Raw genomic sequence first — 15,199 nt, 5'->3', positions numbered from 1 at the left:
CAGGTAAAGCAGCTGACTCCTAAACGTCTTTTGAGATAAGGAATTACTCTGCGGAGAAGGGTGTGTGAGTCAAAGGTGAATTCCCAGTGTGCGTGAGAGGCGAAAGGTCGATGGTCAATTCTTAGCCGGTCGAAGCTGAGAACGTGTTACCCATCTCCGTCAGAGCCCCAAAGCTCGCCAGCACAGACGGAACACTCAGCCAGAGCCGGCCGCCGGCCACGTGGCCCAGCCTGGGAGCTGAGGGGAGGTCCGCGGAGGCGCGGCCCGAGGGGGCGGGGCTGGGGCGCTGGGACTCGCGGGCCCTAGGGAGTGCGCCTGCGCGCGGCGTGGGCTCGCGGGCGCCAGCAGCGTTAAAGGCTGCTCCCCGCCCTGCTGGCCGGTACGGTCACGGCAGTGCGCAGGCGCAGAGCTTACTCCTTGTCAGTCGGCGTCGCGTGCTGGCTAGTGGCTTTGTAGCAGCGGCGGCAGCGGCGGCTGGTCTCCGGCATCATGAGCGGCTTCAGCAGCGAGGAGCGCGCCGCGCCCTTCACCCTCGAGTACCGAGTCTTCCTCAGTGAGTGTCGGAGGCCCGCGGCCCCTCCCTGCCCGCCCGCCCATTCATTCCTGAGTCTCGCCTCCCCTCCCGCCCTGGCAGCTTCGGCCCGCGCTCGGCACCTTGTCCCGGGCGCCGGCCGGGCTCCTCGGGCCGGTCCCGGGGGCCTGGGCGGGCCTGGCCCTCTCATTTCTCACGTCCCGCTCGCGGCCAGGACGGCGTGGGTCGGCGTTCCTCTTTCACATGCTCGATTGGACCTGAACCTGGGCCAGGCTAGTTTTGCAGGTGTCTGCCTCGGGCAGTGTCTGATGGGAAAAGGAAACCACTGAGTCACCCTAGAAAAGGTGGCTGGGGGTAAACTAATCCCTGTAAGAGGATTATTCAGTTTGGAGGAACGGCGTGGCGAGGGGGAGGAGGTGATGGTGGTGACTCCCTAAGACCTTAATTCCTCCACTATAGCTCAGATTGTGGGCACGTAGCGGGGTCAAGTACAGGCCCTCGTCCGACAGACGGGGAAACTGAGGCCCAGATCTGGAGCGATCAGTGGAGGACTGGACCCATCCCTCTGGGGCCCCAGTAGCGCTCCTGCCTCCCTGACGCGTGCTTTCCAGTAGCACTGATGCTGGGAAAACGCCTTGTGAAACAGAAATCTGTTCCCCTCCAAACAGGTGACGTCAATCTCGGAAGCATGAGTAAGAAAGTGCCAAATTTTGGCCCCTGTGCAGCGGATCGCGTCTAAGGGGTACCTCCCCTAAGTCTGCGTTTAGAGCCGAGGAGGCTGCAGGCTCCGCTTTCCTTGGTGCACCACCTTTAGCCTTGTAGGTGGGGGAAAGCTACCTCGGGTTTATCTTTATCCTCTTACCACCTCCCCGCCCCCCGCCCCCCAAAAATTATTAGAGATAACGGAGGCGTTTCTATTTTAACTTCTTTACAATTTTGTTCCCAAGGAAATAGGCAGGTGCCTTGAATTCTATGAGTTCCGGTGTATGAAGGGAAATAAAGAGAGAGGAGGAGGGGATGAATGGTAATACTGAAAGAACAAAGCTCCTAGCAAAAACTAGCCTGGTGTGAGAGGAAAAGGAAAGTGAACTATAAAGTTACACAACTAAAATTTAGATTGCCATGTAAAATCCAGTGACGTGTGGGACCTCCCCCACCCATTTTATTTAATTTCAGAATTCAGCAACAAGGGCAGTGCAGGAACTTTTGACAAATAGTTCCCTGAACTGTTTTTCTGGAGTTGATGTTGGCTCCAGAATTTCTCTGTAGGAGGGATTTAGAGAGGTGACCCTCTAGTTTGTAGGTGGGGGGGATGATTAGGGTAATTTTTTCAAGCTATATTTGCAGAACAAATACAGTTTTTTACTTAGATTATGTATTGGTAGTGAGTACTATATAATTTTAACTTAAAAAATCATAGATTTCTTAATATCCTTCCTTAATAGGAGAAGATTTTTACCTCTATAATGTTACATTTGTCAATCTCTTTAAAATTGATAGTGGGTTGGATCGCAAGTCAGTATTGACACTGAAGGGACCAATATGCCATTGGGGATGGTCACAGATCAATTTTGCCTATTCCACTTTGAGTTTTTTTGTCCTTTTTTTTTTTTTTGGCCACGCCATGCGGCGTGCAGGATCTTAGTTCCCCAACCAGGAATCGAACCCGGCCCCTTCACAGTGAGAGCAAAAAGACCTAGCCACTAGACTGCCAGGGAATTCCCTCCACTTTGATTTTTAATCATGAAGGGATGCAGTGTGGACTGACCCTTAAGGTTTCCTAAAGAATAGTAAGGAAGTTTTAAAATTACTTTTTGGATATGGTAGTTAGGTCTCTAGAATACAGAAATTACCTGTGAGGGTGCTGTTACAGCTAGATTATCCTTAAGAAAAATCCTAATCTATGATGGCTCTGTCTCCCTGGAACACCACTTAAAGCAACACGGTTTATAATTTGGCAAATTGGTCCCCTGCCTTCTCCCAGAGCCCAAGTATTTCATTAGCTCTGTTAACTGTTAACCGGTATAAAATCAAACAATTTGATTGCCTTTTGTATACCAGGCACTTCTAGGCACTTCTGATACAAAGGCTTGTAAGGCAGTCCCCATCCTCACCATAGAGGTTAGTACCTTTTAGGCCCCTAAGGAACATGTAGGATGAAAACCTAACCTGATCTTGGAGCAGTCGGGAAGGTGACGTATATAGCCAGTTTTTCTGGGGTGGGAATAAGATCTGGTGAGTGATGTTGATAATAGGAAGAGAGAGGGCATGTGGGAAATCTTGGTACCTTCTCAATTTTATTGTAAGTCTAAAAATTCTCTTAAAAAAAAGTCTTAAAAAATGTGTACTTCATGCATCTGGAAATATAATTAACCAATAAAAGCAATAACTTTTTCTAATTAATTTTGCAGAAAATGAAAAAGGACAATATATATCTCCATTTCATGATATTCCAATTTATGCAGATAAGGTAAGACATCCTTCTCTGACCTTAATCTCATTGCTCAGATCAGTTAGTTCCACGTACGGATTTTCTTATATGTCTTAACAAGTGCTTAAAATGCCTCATTGTGCTGTGAGTTAAAGGTGCCTTGACTAAATAAGGAGACAGTCTTAAATCTAGATTATTTGGTTTGAAGAAGCAACTATCATTTGGAGAAGGAGTAGAGGAACAGAAACCAATGTTTTAAAGCCGCCTTGATTAAAAAAAATCACCAGAATTGCTGGTAACTCCTTTTGTTTTTCTTTTCTTTTTTTTCTTTTTTTTTTTTTTTGCGGTACGCGGGCCTCTCACTGCTGTGGCCTCTCCCGTTGCGGAGCACAGGCTCCGGACGCGCAGGCTCAGCGGCCATGGCTCACTGGCCCAGCCGCTCTGCGGCATGTGGGATCTTCCCGGACCGGGGCACGAACCCGTGTCCCCTGCATCGGCAGGCGGACTCTCAACCACTGCGCCACCAGGGAAGCCCCTGTTTTCATTTTTGCCTTTTTATATTTCCTTTTTTTTTTTTTTACAGAGAGCATGCATTGTTTGTGCAAATTTAGATAGTTATTTTTTTAAAAAGCCATTGCTTGTTTTAGCCTCCCTCCCAATAAGAGAAGTTTATGCTACATTTAGGAACTGACACAAGGACAAATGTCTGATTCTTTTTTATACCTTAAAATTTTTTTTCATTCAACCAGGAAGGATCCACACTGAGTGCAAATCTTTTTGAGTCGTAAAAGCGTCATAGGTTATTGATCTTCCTTAGCTAGATGTCAATACATAATACATGTGAATATCACATTCCAATGCATGTCTAGAATAATAAAGATGAAATCTTATCCATGTGTGTGCTGAGTCTTACTTTTTTTCTGTGCTTGACTATCATAAATAGATAAATTCATGTACTTCTGCCAGGAAGATTGCTACAGTTCTGCACTGACACTTGGACACTGGCAGAAAATCTAACCTGAGTGTTGCTTCTGAGCAGCCAGCCTGAGCTGGGCTCTAGCTGGAGACAGTAGAGCAAACAGCCCGAGGGCAGTTATGTCCCACAGTTACAGGAGGGACCTCTAATTGGCATGTGTTCTCCTGTGGGATTCTCAAAGCTGTATTTTTTCAGAAACTTTTAATTTGTTACATCTGATTCCCTGGGAGTTGTCAAGAACTGCAGAATCCTTCCTTCCTCTTGAATTGGCATCATTTGGTTGGCTTAAATTAGCTGTTGTATAATTAGTATGTATATGAAAGTACTTTGCAGTAACATCTCAGACCATTTTGAATAATGAAGAGGTATAAAATGATGACCCTAAGTTTACTGATGGTACCTTGGCATACAGATGTACTAGGGAAGGGAAACATTTTCTTGACCTGTAGCTGGGTTTCTTTGCGTTCATAAGTGTCTTAGCCTGTTTGGGCTGCTATAACAAAATACTATAGACTGGGTAGCTTATAAACAGCAGAAATTTATTGCTTACAGTTCTGGAGGCTGGAACTCTGAGATCAGGATGGGTAAGGGTTGGGTAAGGGCCCTCTTCTGGTCGCAGACTTCTAGCTGTTTCCTTATGTGGTGGAAGGGGCTAGCGATCTCCCTGGAGCCTCTTTTATAAGGCACTCATCCCATTTATGAGGGTTCCACCCTCATGTCTTAAGCATTTCCTAAAAGTCCCACCTACTACACCATCACCTTTGAGGGTTAGGATTCCAACATATGAGTTTTGGAGGGACACAAACATTCAGACCATAGCCTTAAGTTATTGGACAATATTCTAGCCAAGGACCAGAAGAATCAGCAGTTATGGTGCCTAATCTTGTTGCTGCTGCAAGTTACCCCAAAATAGGAAGCTGAGACTACATTTTGGTGTCATGTAAAACATCTTCACTCAGGTTACTCTGCAACTCCTTGAAGTCTTTTACAGGACTGGTTGTATCTGTAATTTGGGATTACTCAAATGAAGAATCTGCCTTTTGTACCACATTGGGCTGGCTCAAAAGTACAAGCTCTTGCAATGACTCTGGATTTCACCAGTGGTCCAGACCTCAGTGAACTTCAGCACTTCAGATTCCTGCCTCAGAGGCAGGAAAGAGTTCTTTTTGTTTTGTTTTTAAGGAAGTTCAGTTTATACAAAGCACAAATAAGGGTGTGGTACACATAACCTATTTTGGATTCTAGCCTAAATAAAAGATCTGATTAATTCCGTTGGTTACAGAAGAGTATGGTTTTTGAAAAAAAATTTTCATTATGATTAAGTTTATGTAAATACATTTTTGTGTGGGTAGCCATCGACTTTATCCCTAATATGGTCAGTCATTTGAGGGGTGATAATGAGGGAATGTGCCTTTAACACAACTCAGCTCTATAAGGAAAAAATGCCCAAAGGCTTATATTCTACTCCACATTAGGACCTTTCAATGTGGATAGCATTTGATTTAGTATATGTGTCATTAGGTAATCCATCCAGCCAGTTCTGGAAATCCTTGTGACTCAGATACCCTACTTGGGTTATTTCCAAATCCACTGGGTGAAAGAAGGCAAAGGCAAGGACTCACTGGATGTATATATATTGTAGGGCTGTTCTTTGCTTTGGGTCTATTTTGGAATCAAATATAAAAAACCTGTAGCTCAAAGTGTCTTCTGACATAAAACTTCTGAGATAACAGAAAATTTAAGAATCCAGAACATAATCAGCATAAACAGTGTGAAACACTGGGTAGATTAAAAGCTTTATCTAAATCTTAGAGTACTCAAGTATCATGACTTGATGTTCTAATTTTAGAAGTTTGGTATTTTCTATTCTATAGCTTAAACTTCCATGTTAAATACTAGTTCTAACAATATAGGCTTCTATAATGTTTTTCAGCTGACTGTTGGGAGAATATATAAATATGGAACTTTTCTCCTCTAAAAAAAAGGCAAGCTACTAGTCAAATAGATGGGTGCTTCAGAAACTGAATAGGATATCTTTTGCAGTTGTGTATCATTCTTAAATTTTTAAAGATACTATCTTACTGTACCTGAAACTTCTGGAGGAGATATGCCACCCAAGTGGATGCTTTTTAAATTATAGTTGAACCTTGAACAATGCAGGGGTTAGGGGCCCTGACTAGCATATAATTTATAGTTGGCCTCCTGTATCTGAGATTCCTCCGTATCTGGAGATTCAACCGACAGATCATGTAGTTCTGTAGTATTTACTATTGAAAAACATCCACGTATAAGTGGACCCACACAGTTCATACCTGTGTTGTTCAAGGGTCAGCAGTACTCACTTCCCTACAGGGTTTGCTTTGTTTTGAATTTTCTATTTATTTTTGTAGACAGTTCTATAAATGGAACTTTAAAAAATGTCACCAAATTAATCATTTAAATACTGTTGGTCTTCTCCAACTTTATATGTATATAGAATGGTTGGGGTTTTGTTTTATGTTTTCCAAACCGAAGTTAGAACTGGCAGCATAGGTGAAAACTGATAACAGACTTAACTGGCATGTCATAACTAAGAATAAACTCCTATTTTTTCCCCTCAGATGAGCTTTAAGGTGACTCAATTTTGAAAACAGATATTCTAACCATAATATCTGTGGTTTAACAATTTTATCAAAAAGATAAAGTTGTAAAACAAACTTAACAAAACAGAAACAGACTCATACGTAAAGAGAACAAACTGGTGGTTGCCAGAGGTGGTTGCCAGAGGCGGGGATGAGGGAAATAGGTGTGGGAGATTAAGAGGTAAATCTTCCAGTTATAAAATAAGTCATGGGGATGTAGTGTACAGCGTGGGGAATATAGTCAATATTGTAGTAACTTTGTATGGTGACAGATGGTAACGACTTACTGTAGTGATGATTCTGTAATGCATAGAAATATCAGATCACCATGTGGTACAGCTGAAACTTGTATAATATTTTAAGTCAGTTATACTTCAATCAAAAAATAAGTAAAAAGACAAAAGTTTTTTGGATAGCTTTGACTAAAAAAAAAGTTGTGTTGATTAAATATACATGTAATGTGCAGTCACAATGCCTGGCTTATAAAGTCTCAATATACAAAAACCAAAAAAAAACCAAACCCCACAATAGGATGATGGTGTTTACCACAATGACTGGTTGTCTGAAGCCTTTCAGAGCTCTATTGTATAGAGTAAAGATCACCGAACTGGAAGTAAGAAACCTTGGTTTTAGTCCTGGTTTTACCACTAACTGGCTTTGCCATATTGAGCAAGTTGCTTTACCTCTGAGCACTATTGGTGTTCGTGGGTGTTTTAGATTACATTTAGTACTATGCTAAAGCCCTTACGTGGATTTTCTCCTTTAGCCATCATTTCAATCTGTGAGCTGGGTTCTTTCAGTAACTTAGTTGTCCAGGATTACCAACTAGAATTCATAAGCGGTAGTGGCAGGATTCAGACCCAGGCATTCTTGTTCAGAACCTGTGGTGTTAGCCACTGAGCCACACTGCCTCGAGTGATAAAGGGTGGTGGATTTTACTTTGTGTTTTTTGGTATTTTCCAAATTTTCTACAGTAACTATCTCTTTGATATTTACAAAGAAAAAAAGCAGAAAGAAAAGGCTTGCTTAATTTTTTTTTTTTTTTTTTTAACGCTTAGAATTCAAGGGAAATGAGTAAGAACTTCCTTCATTCGGGAAAGCTATAAAGTCTTCTAGTCCAGGAATTCTTGGTGGCCCTGAGACCCTGGAATACTCATCGATGGGTTTCTGAGGTTCTGAGTTCTGTCTGAAATTGCCATTTGGTGTAAATGTGCATTTTTCTTGGAAAAGGTTCTATGGTGAAAATTCTTAGTCATTGCAGATCATAGAAGATGTTGACAGCTGGAAATCCAGACTCTTGCTTGATTTTATAAAGATAAGAAAGTAAACAGATTATGGTTAGAATATCTGTTTTCAAAATTGAGTCATCTTAAAGCTCATCTGAGGGGAAAAAATAGGAGCTTATTCTTAGTTATGACGTGTCAATTAAGTTTTATTACTTTCCGTGTATGTGGCATATGGCAGTATGCATTACCAAATACAATAGTTTGTTGAAACTTCTATGAGTAGAACATCTGTGTGATTGCAAAACAAGTGAGCATTACTGAAAGGTGTTTGTTTTTTAACTGTCTCCCCTGCTCAACAACTTGTTGAGCAATTTTTTGGGGGGTTGGTGTAAATCATGTTTCCCTTTGTGAAGTTATAATTCTAAATGAATAAGAAGCACACAGTGTGAACTTCGGTCATCATATTTCTTCTGTGTCAGCTTCTCCAATAGACATTTGTCACTTGTCACTGAAAGAAGTCAGGAGCCCATTTATTTTTTCTTTAAAATTTGTTTAAAAATTTATTTTTCAGCTTTATTAAGGTATGATTGACAAATAGTCATTGTATTTAAGGTGTTCAGTGTGATGTTTTGATATATGTGTACATTGTGAAATGATCCCACTAATCACGTTAGTTAACCTCTATCACCTCACATATCTATTTTTGTTGTGTGTATGGTGAGAACACTTAAGATCTACTCTCTTAGCAACCTGCATAGAGCCATACTGTACATTAGGTTTCCAGAACTTATCACTTATAACTGAAGTTTGTACCCTTTGATCAACATCCCCTCCTATCTCCCACCCATCCAGTCTTTGGCAACCATTTTTCTACTTTCTGTTTCTATAAGTTGAACTGTTTTAGATTCCACATACAAGTGAGTTTATATAGTATTTGTCTTTCTCTCTCTGACTTATTTCACTTAGCATAATATCTTCCACATTCATCCGTGTTGTCACAAATGGCAGGGTTTCCTTTTTTTTTTTTAAAAAAAGGCTGAATATTCCAGTATGTGTGTGCATGCGTGTGTGTGTGTGTGTATGTATGTATCACGTCTTCTTTATCCACTCATCCATTGATGGACACTTAGGTTGTTTCCGTATCTTGGCTATTGTGAATAATGCTGCAGTGAACATGGCAGTGCAGATATTTCTTTGAGATTCTGATTTAATTTATTTTGGATAAATACCCAGAAGTGGGATTGCTGGATCATATGGTAGTTCTTATTTTGTGTTTTGAGGAAATGCCATGCTGTTTTCCATAATGGTGCACCAATTTACAACCCCATTGATACTGCACAGGAGGAACCCATTTACTTTTAACAACTTAGAATATATCCTGTAATCACAGAACTAGCTTTGAAGCCAAAACTTAAAACCAAGTGTTACTTGGTGAGCACTTAATACGATAAAAATACTCTTGGAAATGATGAAATCTGCTAAACCTTTACAAAAGCACCTTTACGTGAGTAGAGCATTTCCTTACTAACTACATGAGCTCTTCTGATAGGAATTTTATTCTCCAAAAATACTCTAGAGATTAAAAAAAAAGGCAAGCTGCCCTTGTTTTCTATTAGCCTCTTGCTTTATATCTAATCTCTAGATAAATTTAGAAGAAAATCCTCTCCACCACCATTGTTTTTCTCCAAATTTTATTGCAAAATGGAAAAATAAAAGAAAGGATAGTGAAATCAGGATGATTTTGTATTTCTTCGTAAGTCTGGTATTTATTGTACTTGGTTTCTGAAGTTATCTAGAGAAACACATGAAGAGACAACTTAAATGCTAATTTAAGTAACTTATGCAGTTTTGCAATACAGTAGGTCATGTTCACTAGGCTTCAGATCCAGCGTTGGGAAAAGATCATAAGTCATAAGGTGTTCGTAAGTCTCCCAATAAAGACACATTTAACTTTACTACTAAGATTCAGAGATGGGATGTAATTAAGAGTATGTTTCCTGTATATGTACTTAATGATATTAGAAATAATAGCCTACCAAGTAGCTATAGCCTATTCATTAGTAAATGACTTGTCAGACTACTGACTTGATCCACAAGAAAACGAACCAGTTTGGAGATGAGACCTATGATCACTGTACTACTGTGATACTCCTGTTTCATCAATGAAATTAAAAGCCCGATCAAGATGTAGGTTATATTTCTTCTATCTGTAAAACAATTTTATTTTAAATCTTTTTGATTAGTGGAATGCTATGATTTAGACTTAAGTTTCTAATCTCCTTAGAATCTGGACATCTATAACATTAACATACTTGTCTTCCTGTTGAAATGACTGTAAATCTGGGAAGTCAGACTGATTGCTATGTCTTTGACTTTGGAAGTCACAGCTTAGAGCTATGCTTTGCCTTTCCCCTGCCTCCTACAGCCTTGTCAGCATCATCCTACTAGGGATACCAACGTCTTCCTTCCTTCCTTTCTCTGAAACTGTAAACAGGGAGCTGAAAGCTTGGTGCCAGAGCAGGGATTGAGAATCCAGAGCATAGTAGAAGCGGAGAACAGTTCTGAGAAGTCCTAACAATGGGAATAATAAGACACTAAATCCAGGATTGAGCTAAGTAATAGTTTAAACCAGTTAGGATTAGAGAAAGAAGGCATGAATTTTTAACTAGGTAGTACTAAATTTCCTAAAATCTTGTCTCATTCTTTTAAATGCCATAAACATTGGAAATATTAGAATGCATAATTTTTTCCAGTTTTTTAATGTAAAATACATAAAGCATAAAATCTACCATTCTAACTATTTTAAAGTATACAGTTTGGAGGTATTAAGTACATTCATATTGTTGTGCAACCGCCACCACCCTTCATCTCCAGAACTCCTTTCGTCTTGCAAAACTTACTTTCCATACGCATTAAACATTAATTCCCCAGTCCCCTGGCAACCACCATTCTGCTTTCTGTCACTATGAATTCGACTTCTCTAGATACCTCATGTAAGTGGAATCATATAGTCATTTGTCTTTTTGTGACTGGCTTATTTCACTTAGCATAATGTCCTCAAGGTTCATCCATGTTGTACCACATGTCAGAATTTCCTTTTTAAGGCTGAATAATATTCCATTGTATGTACATACCACATTTTGCTTATCCATTCATCCTTTGATGGACACTTGGGTTGCTTCTGCATTTTAGCTATTTTGAATAATGTTGCCGTGAACATGGGTATACAGATATCTCTTCAAGACCCTGCTTTCAATTTTAGGGGGTATATACCCAGAAGTGGAATTGCTGGATCATATGGTAATTCTATTTTTAATTTTTTGAGGAACCACCATACTGCTTTCCACAGTGGCTATACCATTTTACATTCCTACCAACAGTGCACAAGAGTTCCAAATAGAATGCATAATGTTTTAGCAGTAAAAGTGTTTTTTTCTAGTAGCATTGGAGTGATTGGTTGACATTCTCATGTCAGTTGCCCTGAAAATCCTAAGTATCATTGTGTACCTAGTGGCAACTCCCTGAATTGTATCCATGGTGTCTAGGAGAAATAAACTGTTCTTTACTAGTACTTCCTTCTAAAGAATAAGAACGTCCGCCCTTTTTAATATCAAAAAAAAAAAAAAAACCCGTTTTTTGTTTTTGTTTTTGTTTTTGTTTTTTTTTGAGGTACGCGGGCCTCTCATTGCTGTGGCCTATCCCCTTGTGGAGCACGGGCTTCGGACGCGCAGGCTCAGCGGCCATGGCTCACGGGCCCAGCCGCTCCGCGGCATGTGGGACCTTCCCGGACCAGGGCACAAACCTGTGTCCCCTGCATCGGCAGGCGGACTCTCAACCACCAGGGAAGCCCCCTCTGTTTTGATAATGATTGATGGGGAAGGTAGTGACAAAATTACTACACATTCATTGCTTTAAAAAAAGATACAGGGACTTCCCCGGTGGCACAGTGGTTAAGAATCTGCCTGCCAATGCAGGGGACATGGGTTCGATCCCTGGTCTGGGAAGATCCCACATGCTGTGGAGCAACTAAGCCCGTGCACCACAACTAATGAGCCTGCGCTCTAGAACCTGTGCTCTGCAACAAGAGAAGCCACCGCCATGAGAAGCCCACGCACCACAATGAAGAGTAGCCCCCGCTCGCCACACCTAGAGAACACCCGCACGCAGCAATGAAGACCCAACCAGCCAAAAATAATTAAATAATTAATTTTTAAAAAGATCCAGTAATCACTACGGTATCTACATACACTTGAAAATGTGCTAAACATTCATTTTACAGACTAGTCCCTCACCTAGATTTGTGGACCCTAGGCTACAGCCTGAGGCCTGCAAGCTGAAATGACCTGGTGTGGCGATCCAACTCTTAGGGAGTTAGAAGAGCTTTAATTCTGTTCACTGCTAGTATCTGGCACAAAACAGTGGTGCTCAATAAATATATGTTGGCAAAAACGAATGAACTGTCTCTGAGGCTCCTTGCAGGATACTCCTTGCTATTTTTGGCCCAGCTAATTTCTAAAAAGTACCAAAACCTCAGGCTTTCAGAGTTCTTCTGTTTGCAGTAGAGTCTTTTCCTGAAAGATGTTTTCTTTCCTGTAATGTTGGTTCTTTCTCCTTCTCTCTTTCTTTTCTTTTCTTCTGCTTTCCTATTAGTTATGTAGGTTTGTAATATTAGGTAATGTGGTTTTTGAGGATCTCTATGTATTTATCATTTAATTCCATTAAAGTGTTCAGTATAGTTTCCAAACTTTGAATCAGTGATTTTAGCTTTATTTGCTACTTTTTTTCTTGAGGTAATTTATTCATTTGGTAATATTTTCTTTTAAAAAACTAGCCAGTTTCTTTGGTTTTCTCTTCTCAGGTGATCTTTCATGTAGTAACAGCTCTATCTTGTGGACCTTTAGGGTATTACTGCTGTACAGTTTTAAGTTTGACTTGGTGGTGGACGTGCAGATCTTTCATTTTAACACCTGAGGTGTAGGGGTGGTGCTAGATAGACACAGGTCTCGCTTACAATGAGTAGAATGAAATGTAATCGAAGATTGGGTCTGAGGTTTCCTACCCATGAACAATGTGTTACTTTTTCTAAAACCACCCAGTTATGACTTTACAGGGATAAAGCAGTTTATTCAGTCCTGGATTTAAACAATGTCTCCATTCATTGTGTTTTTTATATTGTATGGAGTAGGCAGACGTCAGGAGGCTTGGAGCAGAAACTATGGAATACTTTAGTCTCCCTCAGTAAATGACAGAAGTTTTAGCCTCTTCAATGCAAATCTGTGGAGCTTTCTGCTTGGCTAAAATAACAAGCTAATTATTGTCTGGAAATCTTTGACTTATTCCCTTGTATTCAATAGCTTATCAGTACCTGTTTTTTTTTGTTTGTTTGTTTGTTTTTGCGGTACGCGGGCCTCTCACTGTTGTGGCCTCTCCCGTTGTGGAGCACAGGCTCTGGACACGCAGGCTCAGAGGCCATGGCTCACGGGCCTAGCCACTCCGCCGCATGTGGGATCTTCCCGGACCGGGGCACGAACCCGTGTCCCCTGCATTGGTAGGCGGACTCTCAACCACTGCGCCACCAGGGAAGCCCAGTACCTGTTTTTTGATGCAAAGTAGCAAAGAAGTAATTCTAGCAAGTGTGTAACTAAGTGATTTTCATTTTAAATCAACTGTTTAAAATATGCATTTTATAAAAGTAATGGCAGAGTTGGCTTCATGTGTGCCCTTTGTAGAGGTTTTAAATTGAAAAACTGAACTTAGTTTTATTCCTTGGCAAAAATAATTTTCTGACTATTTAAAGCTCAGTTTTAATTACAAAATGTATTTCAACTTGGTATTTGACTCTGGTGTGCAAAGGAGATAGCAACGTGTGATTTTTCATTAATTGGGTTTTTAAGCAGTAAGCATCTGAGAATTTTTTAATATGTCATCCAATTTCAAGTAGTCAATTTAAGGCTGTAAACTAATTACAATAGAACTGCCATTGGTTAAAATATTTTTGGAACATAATATTTTATCTTCAGTATCAAACTTCTTGTCTTTTTGAGGAATATCTGATTTTTAAAAACAGCCTAATTGGGAGAATAATGTGGGTAATCAAGCCGATTGATTTTGCTTGAGGCTAAAACTAAAGTATGACAAATAAATTTTCTGATTTGGGGTTTGTCTTATAAACCACCTCTGAAATAGAAGTTCCAAAAACATTTTGAGTAATTGCACTGTCACTGGAGGATATGCATAGCCTTTGGAGACAGTTGCTTTGAAGATGGCCCTCCTCAGAGATACAAGTTCTGCTATGTTTAAAACTGTTTCCGTTCTTTATAGGAAAATTCTTTCCACCCCACCCTCTCAACATTTTATTATGAAAAATTTACTGTGTTTATTAAAACAAACAAAAACTCTAAAGAAAACTACAGTGAACAATCATACACCCACTACTTTGATTCTACAATTATTTTGCTGTATTTGCTTTACCTCTTCATCCATCAGTCTGCCTTATTTTTTGATGCATTTTGTTGAAAGTCCGTGACTTCAAAGATTTGATACAATGAACAGTTTAACTTTGGAAGGACTGGGACATACTCACTGAAGTAATAGAATAAATGAACTCCTGTGACCATCTCACCTTCTCTGTGTTTTTCAGGATGTGTTCCACATGGTGGTTGAAGTACCACGCTGGTCTAATGCAAAAATGGAGGTATGTTTTACCTTTGCTAGTCAGATGTAGGATATTAGTTTTGATCTAGTTGCACCGATTTGCTCAAGGGTTAAACAACTAATGTCCAAGGTTGTCCTCTTTCTAGTCCCAAGCTATTTTCCAGCTGTATCTCCTATTGCCTGCCAGTCTTCCCTCTGTGCTCCAACTAAACTCAACCATTTACTATTTACAAATATGCTACAGACTTTCCTTCCGGCATTCCCAAAGCCTAGAATTACCTTTTTCTCTTCTGTCTTCTTCCCTTTAATTCCATCGTTGACTCCTCCATGTAGTCAACAGGCTTGCTTCAGTCACTCCAGCCATAAATTATTTTATTGGAATTTTTGTCACATTTTGTTAATTTATTTCTTTTTAAAAATATTTATTTATTTGTTTATTTTTGGCTGCGTTGGGTCTTCGTTGCAGTGCGCGGGCTTCTCATTGCGGTGACTTCTCCTGTTCCAGAGCACAGGCTCTAGGCGCGTGGGCTTCAGTAGTTGTGGCACAAGGGCTCAGTAGTTTTGGAGCACGGGCTTAGTTGCTCCGCGGCATGTGGGATCTTCCCAGACCAGGGCTCAAACCCACGTCCCCTGCACTGGTAGGCGGATTCTTAACCACTGCGCCACCATGGAAGCCCCTGTTAATTTTTTTCTGATGATACCTAATAGATTTGACTTTTTGTTACGGATGTTTGTAACATTTTCTGTCACTTAATAATG

At 40.5% G+C, this 15,199-nt stretch overlaps 1 protein-coding gene across 1 annotated transcript in view; it reads left to right on the top strand.

Annotated features, from left to right (window-relative positions):
- Positions 1–489: 489 nt before the first annotated feature.
- The window catches only part of PPA1 (inorganic pyrophosphatase 1), a gene marked incomplete at its 5' end in the record, with an annotated part of 45,597 nt that continues 30,887 nt past the window's right edge, over positions 490–15,199 (top strand). The window contains 3 exons of the mRNA XM_079696300.1: positions 490–553; positions 2,944–3,002; positions 14,427–14,480. Of these exons, the coding sequence (XP_079552426.1) occupies positions 490–553; positions 2,944–3,002; positions 14,427–14,480 (177 nt within the window). The remainder of the gene's footprint in view (positions 554–2,943; positions 3,003–14,426; positions 14,481–15,199) is intronic.

Source organism: Hyperoodon ampullatus (assembly GCF_949752795.1).
Source record: "Hyperoodon ampullatus genome assembly, chromosome: 1".
Lineage (NCBI taxonomy): Eukaryota > Metazoa > Chordata > Mammalia > Artiodactyla > Ziphiidae > Hyperoodon > Hyperoodon ampullatus.
Note: the sequence above shows the minus strand (reverse complement) of the source record. Positions and strands in the feature narration are given on the sequence as shown.